This window comes from Salvelinus fontinalis, chromosome 28 (assembly GCF_029448725.1).
Source record: "Salvelinus fontinalis isolate EN_2023a chromosome 28, ASM2944872v1, whole genome shotgun sequence".
NCBI classification, from domain to species: Eukaryota; Metazoa; Chordata; class Actinopteri; order Salmoniformes; family Salmonidae; genus Salvelinus; species Salvelinus fontinalis.
This window is the reverse complement of record NC_074692.1, coordinates 30954737-30972708: the sequence shown is the minus strand read 5'-3', so window position 1 is coordinate 30972708 and position 17972 is coordinate 30954737. Positions and strand designations below refer to the sequence as shown.

Below are 17972 nucleotides of genomic sequence, written 5' to 3'. Positions count from 1 at the left end.
GTAAGTAGATTGTGTGATGTTTTCTTAGATTCATTGCGTGCACTGAATAAGGATCCTGTCCATAGTACCGTATGTGACCTCTCTCCCGTCTTATGACAGCAGAAAGTAACATTTATTTCTCTTTCTCTTTCGTTCCCTCCAATCACAGAGGAGATAGAGAAGAAGCTGACGGCCTATAGGAAAGGCTGTAAGATCTGGAACATGCTCATCTTCTGTCAGGTGAGAGAGAGGAAAGAGAAGCTGGTTGAGAACCTTTTTTTTTATAAAACAGTATCATACAACACATTATTACACCACTACTCGACCACTACATATCTACAATACAACATTTATAATACCACAATACAACAATATTACAACATTACAATGCGTGTGTGTATGCCTGTGTGTGTGTCTCTTCACAGTTTGCGTCGTTCCATAAGGTGTAGTTTGATGTTTTTTAACCTTTTTCTGCAGTGAGCTAAATCAGGGCCACACAGAGTGTTTATTGGTAGTCTTAAACAAATCTACATTTAAACAAAAGTGTACATCTCACACACATGGTTATGTGCTTAAAAAATAACATACTTGTACCATGTCAGCAATAGAGTTGAAATGTATTACATTTTTAGTTTGCATCCTAATATTACATCACAGAAGACAGAAATATAACAAAACTGTTCGGCATAGAAACACCGGATTGTCTACGTTTAAAAAACAATGTTGATTAATTATGAAATTATGAAAAATATGAATAACGTTCCACCAATTAAGCCAATAGGTTATTTGACTGCAGGAAAGGGCTCTGTCTGTGTGAGTTACTTGATCTGGTAATGTATGTTTCCCGGAGTCTGTTCTGGACTTGGGGACTGTGAAAAGACTCCTGGTGGCATGTCTTGTGGGTGTATGCATGTGTGTCTTAGCTGTGTGCTAGTTGTTCAACATGTCAATACCTCTCACAAAGACAAGTAGTGATGCAGTTAATCTCTCCTCTACTTTGGGCCAGGAGAGATTGTTATTTATCTTAGCTCGTCCTGTACATTTGAGGGCCAGCCGTGCTGCTCTGTTCTGGGCCAACTGTAATTTGCCTATGTCTATGGCAGTAGTCCAGGTGTGATAAAACTAGGGCCTGTAGGACTTGTTTTGTTAATAGCGATGTCAAGAAAAAGCAGAGGAGCGCTTTATTATGGACAGACCTCTCCCCATCTTAGCTACCGTTGCACCAATATGTTTTGACCATGACAATCCAGGGTTACACCAAGCAGTTTAGTTTCCTCAACTTGTTCAATTTCCACCTTATTCATTACAAGATTTAGTTAAGGTTTAGGTTTTAGTGAATGATTTGTCCCAAATACAATGCTTTTATTTTTTGAAATATGTAGGACAAGCTTAATACTTGATACCCATTCTAAAAGTGACTGCTACTCTATGTTAAGTGTTGCAGTGATTTAACTTGCCGTGTTAGCTGGCGTGTATAATGTTGAGTCGACAGCATACATAGACACACAGGCTTTACTCAGTGCCAGTGGCAGGTCATTAGTAAACACTTTAAAAAGCAGGGGGCCTCGACAGCTGCCCTGGGGTATGCCTCTACCTGGATTATGTTGGAAATGCTTCCATTAAAGAACACTCTGTGAGAATGTGGTGTTACTGTTTGAAAATCAGTGTTCAGGTCAGCTTATTGCTGCTGCCGTTATTTCTACATGAACATACTGTAACTGAAATGAACTGTTTCTCCAGGGAGGTCCGGGGCATCTGTACCTGCTCAAGAACAAAGTGGCCACATTTGCCAAAGTGGAGAAGGAGGAGGATATGATCCAGTAAGACAACTCACTTCTGACAACAATATCACCTTGATAACTGTCACTGTATTTCAGATACATACAGTGTAGACTAAAGTCATACACTATTTCAGACATGTAGAATAATTTCATCTCTCCTTCTCTTCTTTGACAGGTTTTGGAAGAAGTTGAGTCAGTTTATGAGCAAGCTGAATCCTGAGCCCAACCTCATTCATATAATGGGCTGCTATGTTCTGGGGAGCGCCAATGGAGAAAAGGTATGGATTTCTACTTTCCCTGTACTTGGCTTTCAAAATGCTGGTAACATTTTCCAAAATTCGCCATGTAGGTTTTCCAGAAATCCCAGTTGGGAGATTCCTACATTTCCTGCTGTTACCCTTCCTGATTCCGGGAATTTTCCAACCGGGATCTCTGCAAAAAATGCATTTTTTGGTAAAGTTACTGAAATGTTGCTACCTTATCCAGTTAACTTACACTTTTGAACAGCTGGGGCCCGAGAAGAAGGCTGGAGAAGAAGGCTGATGTTTTACGTGTTCCTATCCAATTGTGTTTTTTGTTGTTGTTTCCTTGCAGTGTTTGTAATTTATTGTTTAACTTATTTTGTACATAATGTTGTTGCTATCTCTGTGTAACTAATGGACATAAGAACTGAGAACTCACCACAATCTGGCAGAATCCTTTTTTTCCTTTAATGAGCCCGACGTGAATGACATACTGCTTTCCCGGGAACAGGCCCAGATCCCGGTCATTTGCATGAAGAGAAGGCGGAGAAAAAGGGTCCGGACGGCGGGCTGCCTTCTGAGAATTTGTAGGCGATCGAATAAACCCCCACTGCCTTCCATTCTGCTAGAAAACATGCAATCTTTGGAAAATAAAATCTATGACCTATGCGGAAGATTAAACTACCAACGGGACATTCAAAACTGTAATATCTTATGCTTCATGGAGACGTGTCTGAACGACGACTTTATCAACATACAGCTGGCTGGTTATACGCTGTATTGGCAGGATAGAACAGCGGCGTCTGGTAAGACAAGGGCTGGCAGACTATGTATATTTGTAAATAACAGCTGCTGCACAATATCTAAGGAAGTCTCAAGGTTTTGCTCGTCTGAGGTAGAGAATCTCATGATTACCTGTTGACCACACTATCTACCTAGAGAGTTTATCTGCATTTTTCATAGCTGTCTGCATACCACCACAGACTGATGCTGGCACTAAGACCACACTCAATGAGCTGTATTCCGTCATTAGCAAACAGGAAAACATTCACCCAGAGGCGGGTCTCCTAGTGACCGGGAAAATGTAATGCAGGGAAACGTAAATCGGTCTTACCAAATTTCTATCAGCATGTTAAATGTGCAGCCAGAGGGGGAAAAAAACTCTGGACCTCCTTTTTTATCCACAGACAGAGATGCATAGAAAGCTCTCCCTTGCCCTTCATTTGGCAAATCTTACCATAAATCTATCCTCCTGATTCCTGCTTACAAGCAAAAATTAAAGCAGGAAGCATCAGTGACTCGATCAATAAAAAAGGAAGACTGTGTGATTACGCTCTCCGCAACCGATGTGAGTAAGACCTTTAAACAGGTCAACATTCACAAGGCCGCAAGGCCAGACGGATTACCAGGACGTGTGCTCCGGGCATGTGCTGACTAACTGACAAGTGTCTTCACTGACATTTTCAACCTCTCCCTGTCTGAGTCTGTAATACCAACATGTTTTAAGCAGACCACTATAGTCCCTGTGCCCAAGAACACTAAGGTAACCTGCCTAAATGACTACTGACCCGTAGCACTCACGTCTGTAGCCATGAAGTTCTTTGAAGGGCTGGTCATGGCTCACATCAACACCATTATCCCAGAAACCCTAGACCTAATCAATCAATTAATCAATCAAATGTATTTATGAAGCTCTTTTTACATCAGCCGATGTCACAAAGTGCTATATAGAAACCCAGCCTAAAACCCCAAACAGCAAGCAATGTTGAAGCACTCCAATTTGCATACCGCACCAACAGATCCACAGATGATGCAATCTCTATTGCACTCCACACTGCCCTTTCACATCTGGACAAAAGGAACCCCTATGTGAGAATGATATTCATTGACTACAGCTCAGCGTTCAACACCATAGTGCCCTCAAAGCTCATCAATAAGCTAAGTACCCTGGGACTAAACACCTCCCTCTGCAACTGGATCCTGGACTTCCTGATGGGCCGCCCCCAGGTGGTAAGGGTAGGTAACAACTCATCCGCCACGACGATCCTCAACACAGGTGTCCCTCAGGGGTGCGTGCTCAGTCCCCTCCTGTATTCCCTGTTCACTCATGACTGCACTGCCAGGCACGACCCCAATACCATCATTAAGTTTGGCGATGACACAACAGTGGTAGGCCTGATTACAGACAGAACGAGACAGCCTATAGGGAGGAGGTCAGAGACCTGGCCGTGTAGTGCCAGGACAACAACCTCTCCCTAAACGTGATCAAGACAAAGGAGATGATTGTGGACTACAGGGAAAAGAGGACCGAGCACGCCCCCATTCTCATCGACGGGGCTGTAGTGGAGCATGTTGAGAGCTTCAAGTTCCTTGGTGTCCACATCACCAACAAACTAACATGGTCCAAGCACACCAGGACAGTCGTAAAGAGGGCACGACAAAACATATTCCCCATCACGAGACAGAAAAGATTTGTCATGGGTTCTCAGATCCTCAAAAGGTTCTACAATTGCACTATCCTGTCTGGTTGCATCACTGTCTAGTATGTCAACTGCTCGGCCTCCAACCGCAAGGTACTACAGAGGATAGTGCATACGGCCCAGTACATCACTGGGGCAAAGCTTCCTGCCATTCAGGACCTCTATACCAGGCGTTGTCAGAGGAAGGCCCTAAAAATGGTCAAAAACTCCAGCCACCCTAGTCATAGACTGTTCTCTCTGCTACCACATGGCAAGCGGTACCGGAGCGCCAAGTCTAGGTCCTAGAGGCTTATTAACAGCTTCTACCCCCAAGCTACCCAGGCTATTTGCGTTGCCCCCCCCCCCCCCCTTTTACACCGCTGCTGCTCTCTGTTGTTATCATCTATGCATAGTCACTTAAATCACTCTACCTACATATACATATTACCTCATTTACCTTGACTATCCGGTGCCCCCACACCTTGACTCCCCTGTATATAGTCTCACTATTGTTATTTTACAGCTGTTATTTTAATTACTTGTTACTGTTATGTATTATTCTTATTTGTACTGCATTGTTGGTTAGGGGCTCGTATGTAAGCATTTCACTGTAAGGTCTACATCTGTTGTATTCGGCGCATGTGACTGTCATTTGATTTGATTTGAGCTGTTCTTTATTACCACTTAATTTACTGCTTCTTTATAGAGTAAATGCACTGTATTTCTCCCTCTCTTTTTATTCATGGTTCACTTTAGTCAGTATTGAGCCACGTGCCACCCACCACCCACACACCAGTGGTACATAATTTACACACTGTGAATGTACAGTATGCATCAGTATGATGTGACCAGTTCCCTAAGCCCTAAGCTGCATAGCTGGCTCCTAAACTGACACTGTCATCATGCTGTCATGTTGACAGATAGAGTGCTGGAGGCAGGTAGAGGCGCTACGAGGAGGATCACACACACACTCCGCACACACACACACATGCACACGCACACACAGGCAAACGCACACACGCACACACACACACACACTCCCCTGACCCTGGCTCCCAACCCCCACAGAGACGAAGCCACACTGACAGACACTGCGGGGAACAAGCTGCTCTGCACAAAAACAGTTTCATGTAAACACATGCATGTACGCACACGCCCATGCACTCACACAAAGAAACAACACTCCATACACATGCTACAGTATGTGTGTTTACTCATTGAAATTATGAAATGTACTGTATTTGTACGCTGTTAGGCAGTCAAACATGGTTACAGGAACACTTCAGCACACTGGGTAGTGTGGTAGTGTGTTGGCATGGTAGGTTGATAGCATGGCAGCGTGGTAGTGTGTGGTTGTGCCCATAGTCTGACACAGACAGCAGTGTTGTTCCAGTCTATCTGACCCTTTTACAGTGTGTGTGTGTCTGTGTGTGTGCGTGTGTCTGTGTCTTTGTGTAGAAGTCACAGTAGGGAAAAATAAATAGTGAAGCATTTTATGGAGCTTTTAACAATGTTCTCCTCTGCTACCTCAGCTGTGATGCAAACAGAAAGATTTAGTCATCTGTCTATTTATAGTCTGCTAGTTTCAGAGACCTACGTACCTGGACACAGCCAGCCTACCTTCAGTACCTGGGTTGTTGAACATCTAATAGTCAAATCATAGTGTAAAAGCAGGTGAGCTGGTTCTACTCTTTTTGGCCATTTTCTGGTGTTTTGTTGTGGAAAACTGAGCAGGTTGAGCATCAACACTTCAACCTTTCTCCAGAGTCTGTGTGTCTGTGTGTGTGTATGTACGTTTGTGTGTGTCTGTGTGTGTGAGAGCACACCTGAGTGTCAGAGGGGGATGATTGGGTGTGTCAGTCTTGGTGTCCCCAGCCCCACAGTGTGTGTGTGACAGTTTCGCCTCATGATCCCTCTACCTGCCTCCAGCACTCTATCTTGCTATCTATAGACAGACAGGATAGAAGTGTTTTAGCAATTTCTTTTTTTTAAGTTTCCATGTCACAAGGGGATTTATGTCTGATTTAACATTAAATCTTCAACCCTGTTATTGTCTACCCTGTTACAATCAAACCTGTTACGGTCAACTCTGTTACTGTCAACCCTGTTACGGTCAACCATGTTACGGTCAACCTTGTTATGGTCAACCCTGTAACGGTCAACCCTGTTATGGTCAACCCTTTTACGATGAACCCTGTAACAGTCAACATTGCTACTGCTGATAGGCACTTACACTTCTTTTTTTTCTTCTTTTTTTGTTAAATATTTTATTTAAAATTGGAAAACATGTTTTTATGAAGTTGAACATGTACTCTTTATGACAGAATGTTAAAATTATGTAAAATCAAAAGTTTTTTTGAACAAGTTGGTGGAACGACCAACTCAACTCTATCTCCTTGAATTTGTGTGTCTCCCAAACGGCAACCTTTTTCCTCTATAGTACACTAGTGTCACGCCCTGACCATAGTTTTCTGTGTATGTTTCTATGTTTTGTTTGGTCAGGGTGTGATCTGAGTGGGCATTCTATGTTGTTTGTCTAGTTTGTCTATTTCTATGTGTTTGGCCTGATATGGTTCTCAATCAGAGGCAGGTGTTTGTCGTTGTTTCTGATTGGGAGCCATATTTAGGTAGCCTGTTTTGTATTGTGGTTTGTGGGTGATTGTTCCTGTTCGTGTGTTCCTGTGTTTAGTGTTCACTATTTTGGGACTGTTGCGTCTTCGTTCGTTTATTTGTTATTTTGTTTGTTTCACGTATTCCTATTCAAATGGATACTCACCACGCTGCATCTTGGTCGGACGTTTCTTACTCCTCAGACGAGGAGGACGAAGACTACCGTTACAACTAGCCTACTTTTGACCAGGGCCCATAGGGAATATGGTGCAATTTGGGACACAGACCTTTACTTCGTTATACTGCTTCTTTTAATTAAACAGCCCATTCCGCTCTTTTAATTTGATTTAATCACTGTCTTCTTTTGGCGAGTAATCATTAATCTAGTCTACAAAGGACAAAACAAAAACAAGTAGTTCCTCCTCTGGATTCTGTTAATCATTGGGTCTGCTGATGTCTGCTGACCAAATCCTACTGTTGTACAGTATTCCAGTCTGCAATTAAAACAGTGACCAGGTTGTAAGGGTACAAACTAATTATGAGCTGGATTGTCGTTTATCTTTGTCAACCTAGTCAGGGGAGCTGAGGTTAATATAACCCTGCAGAACGTTACATTAGCAGCGTCAGAGTCTCACTAGGGGCCGTGAACCATGACCTCATCCATAGACATACACACACAGACTCCCCAGAGGTTCTGTAGATTGATTTAGTGCCTCAGCATGCTGCTGCTGCTGTGTGAATGGCGTCAGCAAAGAGGAAACTGGCTCCTGGAAAAACATGTTAATTGGTTGCGAGGCACCGTGGGGTGGTGGCACTCGCTGGTCCAGACCCCAGGGCGCGAGAGGAGGTGAGAAGAGGGGAAGAGAAGTGCAGGGAGAGGGGAGGAAAATATATGGAAGGGAGGAGAGGTGCACGGAGAGAGGAGTTGCAGAGGAGCGGGGAGACGGGAAGGTGCAGGTAGCAGGTGGAGAAGTGGGCAGGAGAAAAGAGGAAGAGGGGAGGTGATGGGAGATGGAGGAGTAGGGAGATGGGAGATGAGGGGAGGAGTAGGGAGATGGGAGATGCAGAGAAAGGCCAGCGAAGTGGGCTGGAGAGAGGATGTGTAGGGAGATGGGAGATGCAGAGAGAGGCCAGAGTATAGGGCAGGAGAGGGGATGTGTAGGGAGAGGAGAGATGCAGAGAAAGGCCAGCGAAGTGGGCAGGAGAGAGGATGTGTAGGGAGATGGGAGATGCAGAGAGAGGCCAGAGTAGTGGGCAGGAGAGGGGATGTGTAGGGAGAGGAGAGATGCAGAGAGAGAGCAGAGAAGTGGGCAGAAGAGGGACGGGAGAGGGGAGGTGTAGGGAGATGGGAGATGCAGAGAGAGGCCAGAGTAGTGGGCAGGAGAGGGGAGGTGTAGGGAGATGGGAGATGCAGAGAGAGGCCAGAGATGTGGGAAGGAGAGGGACGGGAGAGATTGATGTAAGGTAATGTGCTCTGATAGGCTCTCTCCAGCAATAAGCACTCTCCTCGTACACAACAGCCCCGCTACAGCTCACCCAACAGCAGATAATGAGACAAACACAGGTCACTTCCCATTCTGCTGTATGCATTGTTCCCGTTATTTTAATCTGATGTTATGACATTTTGACCTTTTCAGTTGTATTGCTCTTGGAAGTACAACTGACAGTTATTTTCCTTTGTAAAGAGAATGGGTGGCAATATGTCTGCATTTGTTCTTATTGTAAACAGAACACTTTTCTCTCCTCTCAAGAGGTTGTCTGTTTTGCCAGATGGGTGTTTTGATATGTAAAATGTTCTCCTCCACAGCTAATCCACAATCTGAAGAGGCTAATGAGACCTCATGCCATCGAATTCAAATCCCCGCTAGAGCTGTCTGCACAGGGTGAGTGTATGACACACACAGACATATACACACACATACACACATGCATTTTCCATTGTCTTATTTTTGCCGTACATTGTTCCCTGGATGTAAATATTGAACATTAATCAAACCTAGCAAGGCAGACTGAGATGAACAGGACATTAGTGAACACGCTGGCAGACAAGTCTGAACGCACACTTCATCAATCTTTTCACCCTGAGACTTATTGATGTCATGCTAATTACTTCTCAACAACACAAAAAATATATTTATTTTGCAACATGCAACAATTTCAAAGATTCATGAGGAAATCAGTCTATTGAAATACATTAATTAGGCCCTAATCTATGGATCAGAAAACCAGTCAGTATCTGGTGTGACCACCATTTTCCTCATGCAGCGTGACACATCTCCTTCTCCATAGAGTTGATCAGGCTGTTGATTGTGGCCTGTGGAATATTGTCCCACTCCTCTTCAATGGCTGTGCAAAGTTGCTTGATATTGGCGGGAACTGGAACAAGTTGGCATACCCGTAGATCCAGAGCATCCCAAACATGCTCAATGGGTGGCATGTCTGGTGAGTATGCAGGCCATGGAAGAAATGGGACAGAGTGTGCAGGCCATAGAAGAACTGGGACAGATCCTTGCAACATGGGGCCATGCATTATCATGCTGAATATGAAGTGATGGCAGTGGATGAATGGCACAACAATTGGCCTCACGGTATCTCTGTGCATTCAAATTGGCATCGATAAAATGTAATTGTGTTTGTTGTCCGTAGCTTAGGCCTGCCCATACCATAACCCCACTGCCACCATATGGCACTCTGTTCACAACGTTGACATCAGCAAACCGCTCACCCACACGATGCCATACACACTCTCTGCCCGGTACAGTTGAAACAGGAATTCCTCCATGAAGATCACACTTCTCCAGTGTGCCAGTGGCCATCGAAGGTCAGCATTTTCCCAATGAAGTCGGTTACGACACCAAACTGCAGTCAGGTCAAGAACCTGGTGAGGACAACGAGCATGCAGAAGAGCTTCCCAGAGACGGTTTCTGACAGTTTTATGCAGAAATTAATTGGTTGTGCAAACCTACCGTTTCATCAGCTGTCCGTGTGGCTGGTCTCAGACAATCCAACAGGGAAAGAATCCAGATGTGGAGGTCCTGGGCTGGCGTGGTTACACGTGGTCTGTGGTTGTTGGACTTACTGCCAAATTCTCTAAAATTACGTTGGAGGAGGCATTACCATTAAATTCTCTGGCAACAGCTCTGGTGAACATTCCTCCGGTCAGGTTGCCAATTGTACTCTCCCTCAAAACTTGAGACATCTGTGGCATTGTGTTGTGTGACAAATCTCCACATTTTAGAGTGGCCTTTTATTGTCCCCAGCACAAGGGGCACATGTGTAATGATCATGCTGTTTAATCAGCTTCATGATATGACCCACCTGTCAGGTGGATGGATTATCTTGGCAAAGGAGAAATGCTCACTAACAGGGATGTAAACAAATTTGTGCACAAAATTTGAGCGAAATAAGCCTTTTGTGCTTATAGAGCATTTCTGGGGTCTTTTATTTCAGCTCATGAAACATGGGACCAACACTTTACATAATGCATTTATATTTTTGTTCAGTATAATTATCTCCACTGAGTGTTTTCCTCTCTTCTATTGACCCACGAGGCCCCTCTATCTCTCCACCGCTCTATCTCTCTTTCTTGTCTCTCCTCCATTCTTTCATTAACCCCAACAGTACATAAACACTTGTATTTCAATCAACACTATATTTCAATCAACGTTTGAGAGTAGCTATTTGGGTAGAGAAAAACGTTGATTATCTTCCTTTACAAAAAAAGATTAGCTAGGGGAGAGGTGAAGATAAATTAATCTGTACTTATCCATTCCCCCTCGACCCCCCCCCCCCCCCCCGTAGGCAAGGAGATGATCGAGATGTACTTTGACTTCCGTCTATTCCGCCTGTGGAAAACCCGCCAGCACGCCAAGATGCTCGAATATGATGACCTTTTGTGACACTGCTCACCTCTGACCTTTGTCAGCCTATTGGCTGTGTATCTCATCACCGATAGCCTATGGTGACGGCTTTCCTTGAGAGGTCCTGGACGGGAGCGCTCTGTTGAAGAGGTGGACGACAGGCTTCAGGTAGTTTTGCTCACTGAGGAGGCTTCAATCCCCTGCTCTCAGACCAAGTGCAGTAGCAATTACTGTCAAGAGGTGAACTGTATATTTCCCCCCATCCATTTTCACTGTCTCAACCAAATGCCTCTACTGACAGAGAACCCGTGAGGGAGAGAAGGTAAAAGAGAGAAGTGAGAGATCATCCTTTAGCCTCTGTGTCAAGAGACACAAAATAGAGCTAGGTTTGGAGCTCGGGAGCCAAGCAAGTCTTCTTTAAATTAGTCATAGAGAGAGATGCAGCAGCTGCAGGGAAGAGAGAGACTGTGAAAGGGAGAAGAGATTGTGAAAGATTTTCTCCCTTACCTACATGTCTGTTGTGTGAACTAGGACGTACATGGATGAAAGCTTTTTTTTCCAGAAAAGTACGTAGATCTCCCTTAGGATGGAAATGTATTTATAAAGTGTATTGGTTGTTTTCAGAGCTTTAGAGAATAGATTTCCAATATCTATACATCTACCACAAATAGAAGAGAGAGTATACCAATAATTCAAAGTATCTATACATAATACAGCTTTTATTTCTAACTACCTGTATTGGTATTTCTTATGGACTGTTTGAATTGAATAACTCAGGGTTACTGCTATCCCTCGTTTATTACTTGGCAGCGGTTGTCACTTCACCATCAGGACAGAATAGTACGGAGATGTCTGTCGGCTACATCCGATCCTCTCCACCCAGCCTCTATATCAACACATAGAATCTGAGATTTTACAGTAGTTGTCAGGGAAACCATTTATGTCTGACCGTGCACATGTTTGTGTTGGAATGAGGGAGGTTGTTTTATAGATACGATTTTTCATAGACTAGGTCAATTGTAGCTCAAGGGCTCAATTTAATCCGTATCGCGCTATAGCGCGATTGAAATTTAAAGGCAATGTTCCCGGGTTCGCAGAGACTGCATTCACGGCACACGCTGCATATGTCATCTCAATCGGAAATTACCTTTTCCATAGCGCTGAACTTCAGCGATACGGATTGAATCGAGCCATAATACTCATTACGCATTCATTAGTGACACTGAACTACGGACACAGGCTTTTCTTTCTTGTAGTTCACACCCAGGGACTGATACCCTTATGCTGTGACCCTTCTGTCTTACTCTGCATTACATTGTTAACTAAACATAACTGTTATCATGAGGTTTATGGAAAGTGGACAAGACCTAGCCTAGATGACTTGTGTCACACTGATTTTGGGAAAGGTTATTATCTTTATATCTACAGTATATTTACTCATATTTAACTTGTATTGCTGCTTCATTTACTCTCTGTCCTGTATGTGTTTTACTTCATGCTTGTATGATGTACTCCCGAGGCGCAATAGCACAAACCAAAATGACTGGAATCATATCTACAGATGTAGTATCTTCCTTTGATCACCCTGTTACAGGAAATTGAAAACTTGTAATGTATTTGAGGTTTAAAAAGGCTTCATAAATCTGTCATTTCCACATTGAAAATTCAGCCTTTATTTTCCCTCACAAAAAAATGTATCAACCCCTACAAAAATGTCCATTAATTATAATCCACATAATATTTAAAATGTCCTGTTGCTGTAGGATGTATTTCCTGCTGTAGCAAACTTGCTCAAATGAATCCTACATCTGTAATACACTGCTCCTTTCCTGTGAAAACACCACTTTTGTTTTGATCAGATACACAAATTGGATAGTGATATCTCCTTCTCCTTCCTACCTGAAAACTTTGACTGTGTCCCAAATGGCACCCTATTCTGATATCAAACCAGCCTCTTAATATTATTGTCATCCACTTCCTGTGTATTGTGCTATTGGGTCTTAACTAATGGGCTTCCTGTCCAGCCTTTGATACCAATCAGCAGTGATACAGTACATGTCATATACACACATAGGGCAGTTCTGTGGAGCCTGTAATGATTACTTTCCAACCTTTGCTTGTGCTCAGGTGGCAGAATAATACAATTTAAGGAAGATTTTCAAATTTCCTCGTTAAACTGTTCCACCAGAGCAAATAAGCTAATGTGTTTGCTGCTCCTCTTGAGGGTGTGTGAGTGTGGGTGTGTGTGTGTCTGTGTGTGCATGCATGCTAACGTGTGAGTGTGTGTTTCTCAGAAACATAGCGGGTTGTGGCACTGAGCTGTGGATCTGTGTGGACATGCTGAATACAGAGAGAGAGAAAAGAGAGAGGCCCTTTTCTTTATATTCCTTGACCACTTTTGCTTGTATTCATTAATGATGGTACATAGTGTACACTTCTAATAATTCTCTGTTCACCTTCCTAGAATGAGGGATGCACACCATGTATTTTACTCTCTTGTGAAGTCATTTTAACATGGGTTATTGTATATCTACTCACTTCTCTGTTTGATGTGTACCTTTACAAAACTGTTAATTTGTGTTGTGTGACACACCAAGGATACAACCCCTATATCCTGTAGCAAAATACTTTTTAACATTTCCTATACTGTCATTAGAAAATGTGTTTTGTGTTGTTTTGGTCCCAACTGGACACTGTCCCTAAGGCACAGCAATCTCCAACATTACTCACTTTGATATTGAATTAGAGAGAGAGAGAGAGAGAGAGAGAGAGAGAGAGATAGAGAGGCAGTGACATACAGCGTAGCATTACCTTACATACATTTGATATGTGAGGTACAGTGCTATAGATGATGAGGTTGTGTGTATCTTGCTCCACAGACAGTAGCCTACTGTGTGTGGTCTTAGACACCCTACAGTAGCTGGCCTTCCCCTTCCTCCTCTCCTCAGTCTTCACTGGTACCTGTCTTTAAGGCAAACCCAGGGAGAGATTAGGTTTAAGAATTACCAATACATTAATTGTAACTGTATCAAAAGACATCCAATGGGCAATATTTTATGCCTCTGTTTTAACACAAATAGGATTGTAATGGGAAATGGAAATATAGTTAATTGAGTACAATGAATGAATTGAGAACATTGAAGTACAGTAAATGAAATCCTTTTTAATGAATCATTGACGTATGGTTATGCTTTAAGATATGGTTTATATATAATATGTGGGATGTGTCCCAAATGGTATATGGACTCCAGGAAGCTAAGAAGAGTACTTTACTGTACGAAGGCTATCGCAATCTCTTTTGTGAGTTGGCACACTAGAAGTGATTTGTGATGGTAGTTAAGATGTCATGCATGGATAGATATTAGAACTTTACAATTGCGACAAAAGACACATGAATGAGAAGTTTTGTCTTATTAATCAGATGAGAGCTAGTGGCTGTGTCCCAAATGGCAACCTAATCCCTATTTAGTGCACTACTTTTGACCAGAGCCCATAGGGCTATACACTGTAATGTATTATACTGGAGCCAAACCCAGCAACGCGTGCACTGACTGCTCATCGTGGTTTGACTTCTCATCCTGGCCAATGAAATGGCCATTTCCATTTCTCCAAGGAGCAATATCATTACACAAATCAAGACATCCATCTTCAACGCCTCACAAGTTCTATTAATACAAAATGAAACCTTCTGTCATCTCCAATAAGAAATAAGACATATCCATGAATTACATTCTATTTTTAATTGATGAGTTTATCCCACATTGATTCTGCTGCCACTTTATTCAGAGAGATTATATGCATCCCAAATAGCACAACGTTCCCTATATAGTACATTACTTTGACCAGTGCCCTATGGGGAAAAGAGTGTGATTTGGGACTCAGCCGTTGCTTGGTTCTCTGCTCTGTGTTGGGAAGCTGTTTGAGTTTTGATGATTGATTGATGCAGCTCTGATTGCTCTGATGTCTCATGTTGGGAAGTGATTGTATTTTGGGACGGGGGGGGGGGGGCGCACAACACTCTCGTATTGTCTGTCTTACTTAACTTTCTTTACATGTAGGGGCCGGTGCGTTGCATTTTCAGTAGATCTGTGTAGCATCCTACAAGTCAAAGAGAGATCTTAGCAGTGATAACTATTACTACTGTAAATCTTTAGTCAGGTTGAATCTCCAAATGTCTTGATAAAAGTATTGTTTAAAATGATAATTATCATAGTGATAATGATTGATGTCTCTGGTGAATTTGATACTAGGATACTAAAGGAAATACACTGGGTAGTGTACTTTTAGCCGTACAGTGCATTCGGAAAGTATTCAGACCTCTTGACTTTTTCCACATGTTGTAGTCTAATCACAATACCCCATAATGACAAATCGAAAATAGGTTTTTATAATACAGAAATACCTTATTTACATAAGTATTCAGAACCTTTGCTATGAGAGTCTAAATTAAGCTCAGGTGCATCCTGTTTCCATTGATCGTCCTTGAGATGTTTCTACAACTTGATTGGAGTCCACCTGTCTAATGTCCCACAGTTGACAGTGCATGTCAAAGCAAAACCCATGCCACGAGGTCGAAGGAATTGTCCGTAGAGCTCCAAGACAGGATTTTGTCGAGGCACAGATCTGGGGAAGGGTACCAAAAATGTCTGCAGCATTGAAGGTACCCAAGAACACAGTGGCCTCCATGATTCTTAAATGGAATAAGTTTGGAACCACCAAGACTCTTCCTAGAGCTGGCCACCCGGCCAACTTAGCATTCGGGGGAGAAGGGCCTTGGTCAGGGAGGTGACCAAGAACCCGATGGTCACTCTGACAGAGCTCTAGAGTTCCTCTGTGGAGATCGTTGTCCTTCTAGAAGGTTCTCCCATCTCTGCAGCACTCCACCAATCAGGCCTTTATGGTAGAATGGCATGATGGAAGCCACTCCTCAGTAAATGATAGGCACATGATAGCCCGCTTGGAGTTTGCCAAAAGGCACCTAAAGACTCTCAGACCAGGAGAAACAAGATTCTCTGGTCTGATGAAACAAAGATTGAACTCTTTGGCCTGAATGCCAAGCGTCACGTCTGGAGGAAACCTGGCACCATCCCTACGGTGTAGCATGGTGCTGGCAGCATCATGTTTTACAGCGGCAGGGACTGGGAGACTAGTCAGTATCAAGGCAAAGATGATCCGAGCAAAGTACAGAAAGATCCTCGATGAAAACCTGCTCCAGAGCGCTCAGGATCTCCGACTGGGGCGACGGTTCACCTTCCAACAGGACAACGACCCTTAGCACACAGTCAAGACAACGCAGGAGTGGCTTCAGAACAAGTCTCTGAATGTCCTTGAGTGTTCCAGCCAGAGCCCGGACTTGAACCCGATCGAGCATCTCTGGAAGACCTGAAAATAGCTGTGCAGCAACGCTCCCCATCCAACCTGACAGCTTCAGAGGATCTGCAGAGAAGAATGGAGAAACTCCCCAAATACAGGTGTGCCAAGCTTGTAGCATCATACCTAAGAAGACTCGATGCTGTAATCGCTGCCAAAGTTGCTTCAACATAGTACTGAGTAAAGGGTCTAAAACATATAGGGGCGGCAGGGTAGCCTAGTGGTTAGAGCGTTGGACTAGTAACCGAAAGTTTGGAAGTTTAAATCCCCGAGCTGTCAAGGTACAAATCTGTCGTTCTGCCCCTGAACAGGCAGTTAACTCACTGTTCCTAGGCCGTCATTGAAAATAAGAATTTGTTCTTAATTGACTTGCCTAGTTAAATTACATTATACACTGCTCAAAAAAATAAAGGGAACACTTAAACAACAGAATGTAACTCCAAGTCAATCACACTTCTGTGAAATCAAACTGTCCACTTAGGAAGCAACACTGATTGACAATAAATTGCACATGCTGTTGTGCAAATGGAATAGACAAAAGGTGGAAATTAAAGGCAATTAGCAAGACACCCCCAAAAAAGGAGTGATTCTGCAGGTGGTGACCACAGACCACTTCTCAGTTCCTATGCTTCCTGGCTGATGTTTTGGTCACTTTTGAATGCTGGCGGTGCTCTCACTCTAGTGGTAGCATGAGACGGAGTCTACAACCCACACAAGTGGCTCAGGTAGTGCAGTTCATCCAGGATGGCACATCAATGTGCTGTGTCTGTCAGCGTAGTGTCCAGAGCATGGAGGCCCTACCAGGAGACAGGCCAGTACATCAGGAGACATGGAGGAGGCCGTATGAGGGCAACAACCCAGCAGCAGGACCGCTACCTCCGCCTTTGTGCAAGGAGGTGCACTGCCAGCGCCCTGCAAAATGACCTCCAGCAAAAAGGCAAAAAGGTTTGCTGTGTCTGTCAGCGTAGTGTCCAGAGCATGGAGGCCCTACCAGGAGACAGGCCAGTACATCAGGAGACATGGAGGAGGCCGTATGAGGGCAACAACCCAGCAGCAGGACCGCTACCTCCGCCTTTGTGCAAGGAGGTGCACTGCCAGCGCCCTGCAAAATGACCTCCAGCAGGCCACAAATGTGCATTAGGATTCTCTCTCTCAATGAGACTGAAGAGCTTTCTCTCTCTTTACCTCTTTTTATCTCTTTACTTTAGCCCTAAGGCAGCCACACAAATGTGACCTGCTGGAGGTCATTTTTGCAGGGCTCTGGCAGTGCACCTCCTTGCACAAAGGCGGAGGTATCGGTCCTGCTGCTGGGTTGTTGCCCTCCTACGGCCTCCTCCACGTCTCCTGATGTACTGGCCTGTCTCCTGGTAGGGCCTCCATGCTCTGGACACTACGCTGACAGACACAGCAAACCTTTTTGCCACAGTTCGCATTGATGTGCCATCCTGGATGAACTGCACTACCTGAGCCACTTGTGTGGGTTGTAGACTCCGTCTCATGCTACCACTAGAGTGAGAGCACCACCAGCATTCAAAAGTGACCAAAACATCAGCCAGGAAGCATAGGAACTGAGAAGTGGTCTGTGGTCACCACCTGCAGAATCACTCCTGTTTTGGGGGGTGTCTTGCTAATTGCCTATAATTTCCACCTTTTGTCTATTCCATTTGCACA

General features: G+C 43.9%; 1 protein-coding gene across 1 annotated transcript in view; it reads left to right on the top strand.

Moving 5' to 3' along the window:
• The window catches only part of LOC129826586 (NMDA receptor synaptonuclear signaling and neuronal migration factor-like), an 80916-nt gene extending 64094 nt beyond the window's left edge, over nt 1-16822 (top strand). Inside the window, exons 12-16 of the mRNA XM_055887487.1 lie at nt 149-219; nt 1720-1799; nt 1936-2038; nt 8879-8954; nt 10873-16822. Of these exons, the coding sequence (XP_055743462.1) occupies nt 149-219; nt 1720-1799; nt 1936-2038; nt 8879-8954; nt 10873-10970 (428 nt within the window). The 3' untranslated portion in view covers nt 10971-16822. The remainder of the gene's footprint in view (nt 1-148; nt 220-1719; nt 1800-1935; nt 2039-8878; nt 8955-10872) is intronic.
• The last annotated feature ends 1150 nt before the right edge of the window (nt 16823-17972 follow it).